Source organism: Scardinius erythrophthalmus, assembly GCF_964197995.2.
Source record: "Scardinius erythrophthalmus genome assembly, chromosome: 12".
Lineage (NCBI taxonomy): Eukaryota > Metazoa > Chordata > Actinopteri > Cypriniformes > Leuciscidae > Scardinius > Scardinius erythrophthalmus.
In genome coordinates, this window is record NC_138232.1 from 14749697 (window position 1) to 14766995 (window position 17299).

The 17299-nt window shown below is 36.3% G+C and overlaps 2 protein-coding genes across 4 annotated transcripts in view; both read left to right on the forward strand.

Moving 5' to 3' along the window:
* ddr2a (discoidin domain receptor tyrosine kinase 2a) overlaps positions 1–8606 on the forward strand; it is a 35068-nt gene extending 26462 nt beyond the window's left edge. The window contains exons 7-17 of one of the 2 annotated variants that reach the window (XM_081381780.1): positions 712–895; positions 1144–1384; positions 1483–1548; positions 1899–2035; positions 2883–3105; positions 3189–3415; positions 3845–3972; positions 4332–4529; positions 4758–4992; positions 5169–5318; positions 6899–8606. In XM_081381780.1, the coding sequence (XP_081237906.1) occupies positions 712–895; positions 1144–1384; positions 1483–1548; positions 1899–2035; positions 2883–3105; positions 3189–3415; positions 3845–3972; positions 4332–4529; positions 4758–4992; positions 5169–5318; positions 6899–7030 (1921 nt within the window). In that variant the 3' untranslated portion in view covers positions 7031–8606. The remainder of the gene's footprint in view (positions 1–711; positions 896–1143; positions 1385–1482; positions 1549–1898; positions 2036–2882; positions 3106–3188; positions 3416–3844; positions 3973–4331; positions 4530–4757; positions 4993–5168; positions 5319–6898) is intronic. The other variant, XM_081381781.1, reaches the window with a different exon arrangement.
* Positions 8607–9224: 618 nt separating this feature from the next.
* On the forward strand, positions 9225–17267 carry hsd17b7 (hydroxysteroid (17-beta) dehydrogenase 7). 2 transcript variants are annotated; one of them, XM_081380597.1, is made up of 9 exons: positions 9225–9435; positions 9760–9963; positions 11903–11995; positions 12875–12989; positions 14128–14322; positions 14477–14581; positions 14688–14744; positions 16177–16275; positions 16527–17267. In XM_081380597.1, the coding sequence occupies exons 1-9, from the start codon at positions 9401–9403 to the stop codon at positions 16638–16640; spliced, it is 1017 nt and encodes a 338-aa protein (XP_081236723.1). In that variant the 5' UTR covers positions 9225–9400; the 3' UTR covers positions 16641–17267. The 2 variants fall into 2 exon arrangements, with proteins under 2 accessions (XP_081236723.1, XP_081236724.1); XM_081380598.1 differs by having other exon boundaries at positions 9244–9364.
* Positions 17268–17299: the final 32 nt, after the last annotated feature.

The following is a 17299-nucleotide window of genomic DNA, read 5'->3' on the forward strand; positions in this document are numbered from 1 at the left end:
GCTAATGAGTAATCCGTCACTATAATTTTTTTAGAATTATTCTTTTATATATTGAATTAATGAAATACAACAAAAAGTAGCCTAATGGATTTATATATTTTAAAATGTAATTTATTCCTGCGATCATGGCAAAGCAGAATTTATTTGATACGAATATTTTTGTGTGTAAATTGTAAAGTGAATGTGAAAGTCTTCACTGTCAATTTTGATCAATTTAATGCATCCCTGTTGAATAAGAAAAGTAACATTTTTGAATGACTTACTGACCTCAAACTATATATATACTAGTGTTGCTGTCGCTGTTTGGATTTAAATAGGCAAGTCTGTGATTGTATTATTATTGCAGTGATATTGTGTTTCTAGCATGTTAACAGTTCTTTTAACCCTAATTGATGTAATTTGTAGCTTTTCAGCCATGTAGGAACACACATGGACACACCATGGCCATATTCATCAGGCTCAAATTGTGAAAGAATTGTTGGGAGAGAGCATAAAGAATAATTTTCACACGTGTATTGGCACCTCTGAGCCCAGTCTTAAATTCATTAAAAGTCTTTGGGATGTGCTGGAATAGACTTCACAGAGTGCTTGACTCTTGCATCGTCAGTATAAGATCTGACCAAAAATTGATGCACCTCTTGATGGAAATAACATCACGATATTTATACATACACACAAAAACATACACTCTATTTTTATTCTCCCCTGTAGTATGACAGAAGGACTTGGACAACTGACGGATGGCATGTGTGGTCTCGATGACTTCACACACAGTCACGTGTACAACGTATGGCCTGGTTATGACTATGTCGGCTGGACCAACGAGAGCTTTCCCAATGGTTATGTTGAGATCATGTTTGAGTTTGACCGCACCCGCAACTTCACCACCATGAAGGTATAAAGTCAGATCAAAGTACTGTCATGTACACCGCTAATTCTTTCCTCTTCTGCCATATGAACTTACTAGGAAAGCAAGCATAAGAGGGTGTTATTAAAGGTGCAATCTATGTAATTGCTGAAACTGAACTATAATTAAGCTTATTGTAAAGATTAAAGGTTTAAATTACTCAACTCTTCCTAAATTACACCCATAATAATGCTTTTGTATTCATTCTCTCTCCCTTTTAATCCCAATTGATTCAGGTGCACTGTAACAACATGTTCTCCCAAAGGGTGAAGACCTTTCAGAAGGTGGTGTGTTATTTCCGCTCAGAGTCAGACTGGGAGGCCACACCTATATCATTCAGCCCTGTGATGGATGATGTCAATCCCAGTGCCCGCTTCGTCACCGTCTCACTCTATAATCACATGGCCAGTGCTATTAAGTGCCAGTACTACTTTTCTGACATCTGGATGATGTTCAGTGAAATCACCTTCCAGTCAGGTTAGTAAATGACCATGCAAAGAAATCGACCCTGTTCAAAATTGTTTCGTAATGGCGCAGGCATTGGGTAAATGACTGTTTTAACTCCCTGATTTCAGATACAGCCATGTACAACACAACTCTGGCTCCCCCGAAGCCCGGTACTCCCACCAGTAATCAACCAGGTCAGATTTCCCACTGATGTTGAGTCATATGTTGAGAACCAGCAGTTTCTATCAGGGACATGCACAGACATTTTGAGGGGCAATGGCCCAAATCAAAAAAGGGCACTGAGGGAAGATTGCTCGGTCGAAATCATGTTTACCTGGTGATTTTGGGGTTCATCCAGCCAAGGGTGGCACCTCTGCCGATGAGGGTAGTGGGACAGGGGCTTAGCCACCGCGCCTCTCTCCTGTGCACGTCCCTGAGTTCTGTGCCATTTTTCATCAATAATAATATAAGTTTAATTTATATAGCACCATTCCATAGCTCAAGGACACTTTGCAGGTTATTTTTCTCTTTTCCTCTTTCTTAGACGATGACCCCACCCACAAACTAGATGACAGCAACACCCGGATCCTGATTGGCTGCTTGGTCGCCATCATCTTCATCTTAGTGGCCATTATTGTTATCATACTATGGAGACAAGTGTGGCAAAAGATGCTTGAGAAGGTGAGATGGAATTAAATAAATGTAATATTTAAACCATGTAGACTATTTTATGTATTTGTGACAGGCAGAAGTTTACATAGCTTTAAAATGTGATTAAATAGACTTCTATGACCTACACTACCTTTTAAAAGTTTTGAGTCATTGAATGAATTTATGTTTCAAATAAATGCTGTTTAAATGCATTTTAAGCTTTCTATTCATCAAAAGAATCCAGAAAAAAAGAACCACAGTTTTCACAAAAATCATCATTGGTTATACAAAAAAAAAAAATTCTTTAGCACAAATCAGCATATTTCAATGATTTCTGAAGGATCGTGTGACACCGAATGGCTGCTTAAAATTTAGCTTTGTCTTTAAATTTTTACATATATTCAAACAGAAAAGAGATCTATATAGAAATTAGTATTAGTATATAGTAATAATATTTCACAATATTATTGCGTTACTGTATTTTTGATCAAATAAATGCAGCCTTGGTGAGCAAAAGAGACTTCTTTCAAAAAGACCTTTAAAAAATGTCTGAGCCCAAACTTTTGAGCAATAGTGTGTCCAATCTTATCTAATTATGTGTAGAAGTCTGATTTTAAATCATGTCTATGTCTCAGAATATTCCCACATGAACTTCTTGCATAAAAATCTTCCATTCTGCACCAGACCTTAATGTAATAAACAAGGATGAGAAACTGTTATTGTAGTCTGACTGCATGGCCTCTGAAACAGAGTGATGCTATTAAGGCATGCGTAAGTGGATTGTGAATATGATTTCATAGATGCATAATGCTTCAAACTACTAGTAAATATTTTAGACTTTTTTTTAGCATTCTTCACAAAACATCCTTCATTCCAGGTGTCTCGGAGGATGCTGGACGATGAACTAACTGCTAGTCTGTCAATACAGAGTGAGACCTTCACCTATAACAACAACAACAACAACAGCCCCTCCTCAGTGTCCAGCGAGCAGGAGTCCAACTCCACCTATGAGCGCATCTTCCCTCTGGGACCCGACTACCAAGAGCCCTCCCGTCTGGTCCGCAAACTGCCGGAGTTTTCCCAAACATCCGAGGATACCGGTGAGTTCCAGAAGCGAAATTTTGAATATATAAGGAGGGCAATAGCATATATACATATACAGTATGTTTGTATTTTTCTGCAGCATCAACAAGTACAGCTTCCAAGTCTGCTCCAGTGAGTGTGCAAGAGGGTGTCCCACATTATGCTGAGGCAGACATAGTCAACCTGCAGGGTGTGACTGGGGGAAACACCTACGCTGTGCCCGCCCTCACCATGGACCTGCTGTCAGGGAAGGATGTCGCTGTGGAGGAATTTCCTCGGAAACTGCTTACCTTTAAAGAAAAGCTAGGAGAAGGGCAGTTTGGAGAGGTCAGTTCTGTATATTTTCGAAAGAATGATAATACTCATTTGATTTTTTTTTTGTATAGAATTTGAAAGAATTTCCTGTTCAATGCTTTATCATGTGTTTTATGGTACATTACTGTTCAAATGTTTTTAAATGTAATGAATTCCTGTGATGGCAAAGCTGAATTTTCAGCAGTCTTCAGTGTCACATGATCCTTCATAATTCATTCTAATATGCTGATTTGGTTTTCAGGATTCTTTGATAAATAGAAAGTTAAAAAGAACAGCATTTATTTGAAATAGAAATATTCCGTAACATTAATGTCTTTACTTTCTTTTTTATGTGTTCTTTCTTAATAAAAGTATGATTTTTTTTTAAATCATACAAAATTGCAAAATCATTAAATGATATCTGAATGTAATAAATGGATGTTTTTGCTGTTTTGTTTCCAGGTGCATTTGTGTGAAGCAGAAGGCATGCAAGATTTCATGGATGAGGACTTCTCCTTCGATGTCATTGAAAACCAAACAGTGCTTGTAGCTGTTAAGATGCTTCGAGCGGATGCCAATAAAAACGCTAGGTTTGCATGCCCAAATGTCACAATCGTGACTCCAATAAATTAAAGCAAACACTGACACTACATCCTAATCACCATCAAATGCATGCAAAAAACAAAATACAAAAGCCGTAACAGTGCTTACACAAACTTTAATATTATGAGCAAAATTTTCAAGATATACTACACACAAAAATGACAGTTCTGTCATTGTTTCACATCCATATGCTGTTATTAGTTTTATGACAGAAAATATTTATTGTTTTTGTTCCACAGATGAAAAAAATAATTTCATTTTCATTGACCCATCCCTCCATCTGTAACATCTAAAATAAACGCACACCTGCCAAATAGCCATAGCTCTTTTTCCCAATACCTTACAGGAATGATTTCTTGAAGGAGATAAAGATCATGTCACGATTGAAAGACCCCAACATCATCAGGCTGCTGGCAGTGTGTATGAGCTCTGACCCTCTGTGTATGATCACCGAATACATGGAGAACGGAGACCTTAATCAGTTCCTGTCTCGCCATGAGCCTGAAGGCATGATCGCTCTCCTCAGCAACGCTCCAACAGTCAGGTTGATACCAAATCTTTTTAAACATTTACATTTAAGTATAGAAATGGCAATTGGAAGTGCAATTATAGTGGTGGACTGGGACTTTAAAATCCCAATGAAAAATTAACACATTATTACAAAGGAAGTGTACGGAATAGAGTCAACAAGTGACTTTTCATTGCTAAATTTTATTTTAAGGAGTGATCTTAACCAGGTTATGACTCATATTCTATGTTTTTACTGTCTCAGCTACAGTAACCTGCACCACATGACCACACAGATCGCTTCAGGCATGAAGTATCTATCTTCACTAAACTTTGTCCATCGGGACTTGGCCACCCGCAACTGCCTTGTAGGGAAGAACTACACCATCAAGATTGCAGACTTCGGAATGAGTAGGAACCTGTATAGTGGAGACTACTACCGTATCCAGGGAAGAGCGGTGCTGCCCATCCGCTGGATGTCCTGGGAGAGCATTCTTCTGGTCAGACACACACACACACACACACACACACACACATAAACTTGACAAAGGAAATAAGTGTTGTATTTTCTGGCTGCAAATACATTTCTAGTGACTTATTTTTCATACATGCTGTAGGTTAAAACAGATTCTGTGTCTATAAAAGTCTGACACGGGATGATTTGTGTACTTTACAGGGGAAATTCACCACATCCAGTGATGTGTGGGCTTTTGGCGTGACACTTTGGGAGATGCTTACCTTCTGCAAAGAGCAGCCCTACTCACAGCTTTCAGATGAGCAGGTCATTGAAAACACAGGGGAGTTCTTTCGGGATCAGAGGAGACAGGTAAAAGAATGCTTAAAGTGATAGTTCACCCAAAAATTAAAATTCTGTTATCATTTACTTATCTTCATGTTGTTCCAAATAGGCCTGCCACATTTTTTATTAATCCTCTGATCGTGTGTGGATTTTTTTTTTTTTTTTTACATTTTGCCAAATAATATTGAAAAAACTGTTGTAAAGTACATAAAGATAGTCAAGGGTTTTCCTTCATATGGAATGAAGGTTTGTGTGTTTAATCAGAATACATTATATTATATGACAGTCAGCATTGGTGGTTGCAGCAAACATGAGTTGAGGCAGGATATAGATGCAGCAGTTAACTTTAATTAACAATAAATCGAGGAGACTGGAGGAGTGGGGAAGGACTAGGGAGGAGTTCCGAGGCAGGTGGGGTCACTGGAACGAGGATTGATGATGGGAGGATGTGGGCTAGGGAGGCTTCGGCTGAGTGGTAATGTCCTCCTCTTCCATTTCGCCAACTTTAACAATAAACAAAAAATAACAAACACACTTGAACACAGGAGCACACAGGAGAAACACAACCACACTTTACAGCGACGAGAATGGACAAAGAATAACTCAAACAGAGGACTACAGCATATATACAGACAAGTTGACTGAGGGAGAAAACAAGAGAGAGGGGCTAATGAATCAAACAATGGGTAACTATGACAACAAATAAGAAGCGGGAACATAGGAAACAAAGGCACAAGGAAAACCTGAAAGTACAAACATAAACCTAATAATTATATTATATTATATTATATTATATTATACAAATATACATTTTCATAACATTCAAGTAAACACATGGGCCTATTTTATTCAAATTTGTATTATTATGGACGATTCCAAGTAAAACAATAATGTATTAGGATAATAAGTGACATGAACAAAACAGAATTAAATCATTAATTTCAATTATCTGTATGACAATTGATCATCACAACAAAATTCATGATAGTGACAGGCCTAGTTCCATACTCATAAGACTTTGGTTTAGCTTTTAAACAAGTAATATGATATTTTTAATAAAACATCAGAGGTTTCTGTCGGCCCATTTTCATCCCGGGATTTTAATGCCCAAGACTAACCCCGACAAGACACCCCCTTATTTTTTACTCCTATACTAAATACTATTTAATAAATATTTACATACTAAACTATTTTTGCATACAAAAGCAAACATTCAACAATTAAACATATTATTATGCATAGCTGAAAAATGACCATGCTCATCTATGTTACACTGTTTTTAAAAACATTGATGGATAATTCATTCCCCTCGTTTCATATGGATTTATGGTTTTTACGATGCCTGAGTTTTGGTTAACTAGACCTTTCAGTGAAGGAACAGAAACCTCTCATGTTTCATTTAAAATATCTTAATTTGTATTTTGAAGAGTAACTAAAGTCTTATGGGTTTAGAAGGAAAGGACATGAGGATGAGTAAATGATTATAGAATTTTTTATTTTTGGGTGAACTAACCCTTTAATTGCTAGTATGGAGAGGTGTATGAGATTAAACTCATCCAATTAATCTAAACCACGTCTTATAGTTTGGAGTATTTCCTTATCCTCAGATATACCTGCCCCAGCCGCCAATGTGTCCGGACCCCGTCTACAAGCTCATGTTGAGCTGCTGGCACAGGAACACCAAAGAGCGTCCATCTTTCCAGGAGATTCATCACACACTACTGGAGTGCAAGCCGTAGTGTCCACTTACGTGCCAACCTTGGCACTCTTAGAGACATTTCAGTTCGCCCACAGGACTCCAGTCAACTACACACAGCAACACGCACTTAAACATTCCCATGTATAGGAAGTTCGATCAGAATCTATAATTTTTTTCTGTAGCTATTTTCACTGTGAGTGTGCAAAGGCAAACTGATATATATGTGTATATATATAGTATGATTGAACTATACGCCCCCTAACTAAGTGCCTGCGGTTGGCATACAACACCTGGGCAGCACTAGGCTAAAGAAAATTTAGCAATGAATTTAGGCACCTTTAACACAGAAGAATTGGATTTTACACACTGTGTATTTTCTTCAAATAACTTTATTCTAACTGAAATATCTACAAAATATCTTTTTTCTGAATAGAAAGAGACATTAAAACATGGTACTGGCTACTAATGGGCCTTTTATTATTTCCAATTTAATGTTGTTTTCAGTATTTTGAGGCCGAAGACAGCTTGAATGTAAATAAGAATCATTAATTGACATTCAGATTCACCTTTGGTTTTTATCTTGATGTCACTTGACGTTTGTGTACATGTTCATCTCATTTATTGAAAATGCTAAAGTATTTAGTTATTTTGCATATTTTATTGTTTTTTCTCTGTAGTAAACTGCAAAGACCACTTCCAACCAAGTGGAGTAATAGAAAGTTTATCTGGTTGCCACAGAATTTAAAATTCAACATCAGAAAAAATTCAATTAAAATTGTAAATGTAAAATGTATAGTTATTCTGCAATTACCTATATATGTGTTTATATTTAAGTGTACTGCTTTACAGAAGTGTTTTGCTTGTTATGGTGAAAATGGTGATTATTTTTCATTATTTTTCTTTGCTCAAAACAACTTTTGCATCAAGAAACAGAAATTTCAGCATAATGAGCTATAAATAGCCATAATCCTTTTACAAAAAATCTGTTACAATATTTGCATGAAGTTGGATGAAATCCGATATAGTAAAATGACTTAATAGTAATTGTAAATTTTTTCATTTATATTATTCCTGTGTGTTCATCTATTCTCAAAGTAGGCCCGAATGGGGCTGTAAGTATCAGTTTTGTTGATCAAAGATGAAAATAAGCTTATTTTAAAGCTGTTTGTCTTTCTTTTATTTTAGAGTATATTCTAAGTGGTGCTGAATTGCTAAACTGTTGGATAAATACTGGATTTGTATTGAACAGATGCACTATGATGGTTTACAGTAAGTTGTGATGTGTTTTCGCATGTGAAAAGTGCTGCAAATGGGACACTCAGAAATCTGTTTTGTAATTAACTTGTATACTTGTAAATCATTTTTGTACGGTCATTGTATATGACTATAATATTGAAAATGTGTGCACCTTTTGGGGTCAGTTGAGATATCTGCCATTCTATAAGTGTTTTGGTTGTGGATTTGAAAGTCTCTATCTACGTGTATAGATTAATTTTAACATTCTTGACATGACTGATGAAGTTGCATTATAGATATGCTTTAATTCTAATTCCGCACTGTTTAAATGTTTTATCAGATGGTTTTCTCAGCAAGTCTATTAAAGTTTCTTCCTTCAATTTTTGAGTTTGTTTACAAAAACCTGAAAATATTCGACATTCCACTTTATAAAAATTGTTCTGAAACATCGTCTTTGTGACATATTCTTTTTGATATATATTCTCTACATTGACAACATCACAATATCACAATGAAGGGGAAACTGGATTATTTTTTATGAATATGAAAAATATACTGCATTTTCTTTCTTTAATCGTTTGATGCTCTATTCGTATCCCAAAGTTTAAGTGCTGTATTCTTTTAATAGCAGTCTTTTTTTCCCCCACTAATAACATTTTGTACATGTAGGCCTATGTGTTAGAAATTTGTACATAAGATATAATAAATTGATGAATCTCTAAACGTTGTCTAGATATTTTATAATTATAAAAACAGATTTCATACTTGCACAGTAATAAAATGTGTATTTGTGTGTAAATTTGACGTTTGTGTGCACCTTATTCATTTTGACGTTGTCTGTAGGCTACTCGTTATTTGCTTTTTAAACGTTAATATTTTTTCATGGAGTTTCTAATAATAATGCTCTGCTGCTATCACATTATTTAGTTTTCCGACGATTGGTTAACCTGGTCTGACAGTAGCTAAGTCTTGATTGGTCAGAGTAGATGTCACGTCACAGAAAGGAAACAGCTGATTGGCCGATAGAAGTGTGACCTCCAATCACACCATGGCGGCTGTGCAAACTCCATCCGCACACTCACACACCGGCGAAATACCACATTAGAAACTGTTGCGAAGGGAAAGTACAATATCACAGGTAGCGTAGCATATATTGTATGAATGTAAAGATAGGATGAAGAAAGTAGTGTTGGTAACCGGTGCTAACAGGTAACGAAACTGTGTGTATTTAATTGTTTTCTTCATTTAATTGTTTCACATCACTGTTATAACTTATAATAGTTAGACATCAGTTTTAAACTTCATTCTGTTGTCATTATAGTGATGGAAGCCTTTGGTTCTTTTTCAATTATCTTTCTGTTTTAAATAACCAAAAGACATATTTGAAAGAAATACATTAGAATTAATTGCATTATTCTGTATGTGTTCTCATTATAGCCAGTAGTTGACATGTTGCACAATGCATCTCTTTACTCTGCGAGAGTGCAAGCTAATGTTCACTGCATATAACCTTGTTTGCTGTCATGTGTTCAGTGGCATTGGCCTTGCCCTGTGTGAGCGGCTACTAAGCCAGGATGCCCAGCTGCAGCTCTGTCTGGCCTGCAGGAACATGCAGAGAGCTGAAGCTGCCCGACAGGCTCTTCTAGTGTCTCACCCTCAAGCTCAAGTTTCTCTGCTGCACTTAGATGTGGGCAACATGAGCTCAGTGCTCAGGGCTGCTGAGGAGTTCAAGCAAAAGTAAGACATCCCAGTCCCTGTTTACCAAAATACATTCATTTTTACTGAAATACAAATCATTTTTATGGACTTCATGCTGCTTATACTGAATTATTTTAGTTTAAGCATACAGTGACCAAGCTCTAAAAAGCATCATAAAAGTAATCTGTATGACTCATCTGCTATTTTCCAAGTCTTTTGAAGCTATTTTATAGTTTTGTGTGAGGAACAGACTGAAATTTTAGTCTATCACACAAAAAAAATCCTGCCCTCTTAAATCTCATTTGCGCATATTCAAATTTAGTGCACCACAGTCGGAAAGCACGAACCCAGCTTATTATGTCATGAAAACGTTATTTCTGAATGTTCAAAATGTCCGGTATTTTAAAGGCAGGGTTGGTGATTTGTTCCAGAAATTTTTTTTGTTATGCTGGTTGAAAGTCTCTTCACGTCCTGATAGCAATCACTAAGTTAAGTGGTCTAAATGTATTTATATGTATATCTCGTCTGTGCAAGGAATTGCAATCATTGCAATCAATTCCAATCATCGGTCCGAATGACCCTGCTCACGCAGACATCACACGTCATCAGCGCGTTTTAATGCTATATGAGTTTCATGCTATGAGCAACCAAAACATCAGCCATAGTTCCTCCTGAACCAAAATCAACAAGCTAATGCTGCATTCACACCATAACTACTGTAATTTGGAAGATATGAAAACCCATGACACAATACTGTGACGAATTTATGCGTTTCTATGACAATGTTATTAATGACGAAATGAATCTGCAGCAGTCAGGTGGTACAGGTCAGAGCTCTTTAAGTTGTTTATGTTCATTATTATTGTAATGTTATGTGCTTTGAGATATGATGTACTTTAACACTTTCTTTCGTGACGCTTTTGTTTGCTCCTTGCTGTGCACGTTCATGTGATTTGAAGGAGGCGTGGCTTTGTAGAGCACTCTTAAGGGAGGGTGGGATCTTATGCTTTCAAAGCTAGCTCGCTAATGCTAGCCTGTCTGAAAACTACCTATCCTACATTTAAATGTTGTAACTTTTTTTTTTTTTCTTGATTATGTGAATGTTAGAGAAAACATTAGGGGAATGTTTTGTCTATTTTATCATTTTGCAAGTATTATGGGAAAATAACTTTTAAACTATCTGAACAAAGTAGTAGATAGTAACATTTAAAAAACTTTTGACTAACATCTAACTGTTTTATGTTTTGAAAAATGTTCCATGAATGATGTACAAATAAAAAAATGTTTTGCTAATGCAGAGGTCTTCAGCGACTGTCCTGCAGAGTTTAGCTCCAACCATTCAAACACACCTAAACCAGCTAATCAAGCTCTTTGGGATTGCTTCAAAATCGCAGGCAGGTGTGCTGAAGTAGGTTGGAAATAAACTTTGCAGGGCAGTGGCGGTGCATCTGAAATCGCATACCTACTGTATGAGTAGGTACTACTATTTGAATATACTTAGTAACCGTTAAAAAACATAAATACTACCCTTTTGGCATACTGTTTTTCGCATACTATATAGTAGAGAAGTATACTATTTCGGATGCAGCGTGGGCCTCCAGGATGCCAATGTTTTGGTAAACTCAATAAAGACAGATAACAAATGTTCTATTAACATTAACCTTCCCAGAATGTTAGCCAAAGTTCTTAGATTGTTCCCTGTTGACTGATGCAATTTGGTGTTATTATACAACTTTCATTGCTCTAGTAGTATTCATGCCATAAACCAACAAAATAAGATGAACTTATATGTAAAGAAAAGTTTGAGTACTTTTTAAACCTCTTGGAGCCAATGCAAGAATTCACACAAAGTTAATCAGATTAGTCAATCAATACTTTCGTACTTGGTATTATATGACCAAGTGAAGCACATTTGGAGCCCCCAGTTTGATAAACGTAGATTAAAACGTTATTTAATATTTTATACTTTTTTTAACAGGTACAACAGATTGGACTATCTGTATCTCAATGCTGGAATCATGCCGAATCCCAGAGTAGATCTCAAAGCCTTTTATAAAGGCTTGTTTTCTAGGTACAGTATTTTTTTTTTCTATTTACACTACCGTTCAAAGGTTTGGGCTCAGTTACTAACTTTTTTTTTAAAGAAATTAATACTTTTATTCAACAAGGATGCATTAAATTGATCAAAAGTCAAAGTAAAGACTTTTCAAATGTTACTATTTCAAATAAATGCTGTTCTTTTGAACTTTATTCATCAAAGAAAGTCCTGGATTTTTTATCATGGTTTCCTCAAAAATAATAAGCAGCACAACTCTCTTTAACATTGATAATAATACGAAATGTTATGCATAATTAGAATGATTTTTGAGGGCTCATGTGACACTGAAGACTGGAGTAATGGCTGCAGCTTTGCCATCACAGAAATAAATTACATTTTAAAATATATTAAAATAGAAAACTGTTATTATTAATAGTAATAATGTTTCACAATATAACTGTTTTACTGTATGTTTGATCAAATAAATGCAGCCTGATGTTAACGACCCCAAACTTTTGAACAGTGGTGTATAGTTTCTATACCACAGAAAATTTCTAAAATGTTTGTGCCCCAACATTACTTCCCTCACCTGTAAATATGATATTGCCATCATATTATTTATTACACTTGAAAAGAATACAATACAGCACACAAGCTATGCAAATTTATTTTATGCATGTAATTAAAAAAATGGCTTGTATGTAATGCATCCATCAGCCAGTGATTCAGTAAAATACATTTTAAAACATTGATTGTTACGTACTTAGTACTGTGTTGTATACTTCTTTTAAAGTTAGTATGCAGGTTATAGTATATACTTATGTCATAGACAGTGTGCTGTTATATTATAGTATATTCTATGTTGACTATAGCAGAAGTCTTTGGTTATAATTCATTTTATCTACCCATCAGAAATGTGGTTCACATGTTTGCCACGGCGGAGGGTATTCTGACCCAGGAAGATAAGGTCACACCCATTGGTTTGCAGGAGGTGTTTGCCACTAATCTTTTTGGTCATTTTCTTCTGGTAAGTTGATGGATAAGAACTAGCGAGTGTGTTTCAATGACCACACATAAAAATAAACCGAACATAATAACAAACAGAGACAAAACTAGTGTTTTTTCACCACTATTTCAATGGGAGCATAATTTGGCTGTGGTTGAACAGTATTTCTATCTTTTCTGAGCAACACTATCAAATCATCTGCCTCAAAAAGATCACCAAGAACAATATTTCATCCATGGATGCCACAGCATTCATTTCACTCTTGTCAACAACCTGTTCCCTTGGCAGCTGCCCGATCAATAATTCATCCGAACGTCTCTAGTGCTGAAGTTATTTTGAGTCCTCAAATTGCAGCCCTGTGCTTCCTTGTGAAGTGTTGCTGATGTTAATTGAAGAGCTTGTTCAATTGCACTGAGGCATCTGGTCATCAGCGCTGGAAGTCAGAGCAGCAGAGTTCACTCCTCATGCTTCTCTAAACAGTGGAGTTATTGTGACTCCGGTGGCTCAGACATTAAAGTTGCATTAGATATGACACTCCATGTCCTCAAAGGCTAGACAAGACATATCGATTTTCTGCTGAGACGGCACAGAGTGAGGGGGATCAATTGAGGCTTGTGTTTCTAGTCAAGTTGCCCTCTGCTTCTCTCTTACTCACACACTTCTAATCTTGTTTTGGTTATTTTAAAAATATATCAAATAGAAAAATAACAAATATATATATATAAAAAAAAATATATATATATACAGTACCAATCAAAAGTTTGGGTCTGTAAGATTTTTTAAATACTTTTATTTAGAAAGGAGGATGCATTAAATAAAAAAATAAAAAACATTTATATTTTTTTTTAAAGATTTCGATTTCAAAAAAATCGAACTTTCTAATGAACATTTATATTTTTTTATTTATAACCATTTGACCATGTTTCATTTGTCAGCCATTTTGTTCTTCACTGTGTTTTTAAGACAAAGTGTGTGGCGTCATTATCATTTTTTTGAGTGTCCTGACATATCAACTTTTGGCTCGCCTAATGGTGATAGTTTGGGGCAGCATTACCAGTATGGCCATACAATGGAACACAAAAACAATTAGTGTTTTTGTAATTCTGTTAAGTATGCAGTACATTCCCTGATCCAACTGTATTTTTTGCTCCTGTGACAGGTGAGGGAACTGGAGCCCTTATTGTGTCAGACGGACCACAATTCTCTAATGATCTGGACATCTTCCAGTAATGCCCAGCGATCAGCCTTTAGTCTAGATGACATGCAGCATCAGAAAGGCCATGAGCCCTACAGCTCCTCGAAATATGCGTCTGATCTACTTAGCTTTGCCCTAAACCGTCACTACAACAGCCGGGTAAGTTCCCAGTTCCCTGCACAACTTGAAAGCCACACTCTACAACTTCCAAACATTTGCATGACATTATATAGAGTATCATAATATACCATAATAATTTATTATTATTATATTATTTGTGAATTATTAATTAATACTTTTGATCCGTTCTCAGGGTTTGTACTCATCAGTGATCTGTCCTGGTCTGGTCATGACTAACCTCACCTATGGAATTCTACCATCATTCTTCTGGACCTTCATCATGCCAATAATGTGGCTTGTAGGTCCCCAATTTACTTTACTTCTTGTTCATCAACATAATAATTGGAATGTCACACAAATTTAACAATGTGATTATGTCCTAATGTCCTGTCCTGTCTCATCAGATAAGAATATTCACCAACACCTTTACCCTCTCACCTTACAATGGAGCGGAGGCTTTGGTATGTAATAGCATCACCCCAAATGGTTCAGGCATCATCAAGTTTAACCTTGAATAATTATTACATTACACTCACCGGCCACTTTATTAGGTACACCTGTTCAACTGCTCTTTAATGCAAACATCTAATCAGCCAATCACATGGCAGCAACACAATGCATTTAGGCATGTAACCATGGTCAAGATGATCTGCTGAAGTTCAAACTGAGCATCAGAATGGGGAGGAAAGGTGATTTAAGTGACTGAATGTGGCATGTTTGTTGGTGCCATGACAGGCCGGTCTGAGTATTTCAGAAACTGCTGATCTATTGGGATTAATTTAATGCACAACCATCTCTAGGGTTTATGGAGATTGGTCCAAAAAAGAGAAAACATCTAGTGAGTGGTAATTCTGTGGTAGAAAATGCTTCTGTGGTAGAGATGTCAGAGGAAAATGGCCAGACTAGTTTGAGCTGATAGAAAGGCAACAGTTACTCATAACTCATAACCACTCGTTACAAACGAGGTTTGCAGAAGAGCATCTCTGAACTCACCACACGTCAAACATTGAAGCAGATGGTCTACAGCAGCAGAAAACCACAGCCACTCCTGTCAGTTAAGAACAGGAAACTGAGGCTTCAATTCACAGTCTCACCCCAGTAGAAGATTGGAAAAATGTTGCCTGGTCTGATGAATCTCGATTTCTACTGCAACATTCAGATGCTTGGGTCAGGATTTGGCGTAAAAAAAAAACATGGGTCCATCCTGTCTTGTATCAACGGTTCAGGCTGATGGTGGTGTAATGGTGTGGAGGATGTTTTCTTGCTACACCTTGGACCTCTTAGTACCAAACGAGCATTGTTTAAATACCACAGCCTACCTGAGTGTTGTTGCTGACAATGTCCTTCCCTTTATTACCACATCTTCTGATGGCTACTTCCAGCAGGATACCGCTCCATGTCACAATGCTCAAATAACTTCAAACTGGTTTCTTGAACATCTCAAATGGCCTCAACAGTCACCAGATCTCAATCCAATAGAGCACTTTTGGGTGGTGGAAAGGGAGATTCCAATGATGCTATCATTTCAGTATGGACTAAAATCTCTGAGGAATATTTCCAGCACCTAGCTGAATCTGTGGCACGAAGAATTAAGGCAGTTCGGAAGGCAAAAAGTGGGTCCAACCCAGTACTAGCAAGGTATACCTAATAAAGTGGCCGGTCAGTGTATGCTGCATCTCTTTATAGAAATGAATTAATTTACTGAAATCTTTGACTAGGAAAAAAATGTATGTTTCATAGTACAGTACATGGAATGGAAAAAATAAAAATAAAAGTGAAACCACTTTGACTAATAGTTTTTGAAGCTTAGTGTTGAAAGTCAGTTGGAAGAATGACTTGGCCTCATAGATTTCTCCTGGTCTCAGTTTTCATCTATTGTTTTTTATTTCACAGTTTTGGCTGTTCATGCAGAAACCTGAGTCACTGGACCCATTGGCCAAATACCACAGTTTGACCTCTGGGCTTGGAAACAATTACACCCAACCACGCAAGGTCAGACCTGACAAGCGGGTTCCCTCACTCATCTATTTTTATGCCAATTTTAGTCCAAGAATTGTAATTCTTTTAAAATGTAGTTTTATATAGGAAATTATAGTCTACAGAGTTTAAATTCTTTGTGATTTGGTTAGTTCTGCTAAGAAATGGTTGGACTTATGTATCTCAGCTGTTGATCCTGTTCACATCAATCATTACTCATACCTACATAATTTGACAGTAATGTCTTTTTTTTTTTTTTTTTTTAGATGGACATTGATGAGACTATTTCAGAGGCCCTGTATGTGAAGTTATTGGAACTTGAGGATAAAGTGCGTAAGAAACTGAGAGACGAGGATCTAGATATCAAAGCAAAAATCTAAATGTAAAATATGAAGAAGTCAAAACTCGCGTTCTATCCATCCCCTCAAAGAAATCTTTAAGGAATTCCTTAATATTTGTTTTTCATGAAGATCAAAACACTTTATATGAAATGATTGTGGTAGTCCAGCATTGTTATGAACTGTCATGTTCTTTACAAACAAGTACTTCCATTCATGTATTTGGCAAATATCACTTATATCCAAAGTGACATTCAAGGCACACATTTGATCAGTTATTGCTTTCCTTGGGAGTCGAACCCATGAACTTGGGGTTGCTAGCACTATGCTCTACTTTTTGAGCTACTAATTATGAATGGCTAATTATTGTGATATTTCCGTTAGTTTTGTTGCAGTGTATTCCAAGGTGAATGGTTTTTTACCATTGTAAGTACTGTGAACAGTCAGCAGTCTCTGACTCTGACAGAAATGGGATCACAAATCTGACGTGTATTTATCTATTCCATTTTTATTTTGTCACCCAAAGGGCCTTCTTCCAAAATGATTTGATTTAATAAGAGTGTACTGTATAATATAAAAGGCTAGTCTCTGTCATTTCTTTCCAGTGAATAATTGTGTATGTGTGGAACTGTGTAGATTTTTATGATTAATAAATTGCTTTGCAATGTACTAACTGTTTAATGTGTCTTGAGATTTCAGTT

Coding starts and splice junctions, on each gene's coding strand:
- hsd17b7 (XM_081380597.1), top strand. CDS start 9,401: ATGAAGAAAGTAGTGTTGGTAACCGGTGCTAACAG. Junction 9,436..9,759: donor TTGGTAACCGGTGCTAACAG/GTAACGAAACTG, acceptor TCATGTGTTCAG/TGGCATTGGCCTTGCCCTGT. Junction 11,996..12,874: donor TATAAAGGCTTGTTTTCTAG/GTACAGTATTTT, acceptor TCTACCCATCAG/AAATGTGGTTCACATGTTTG.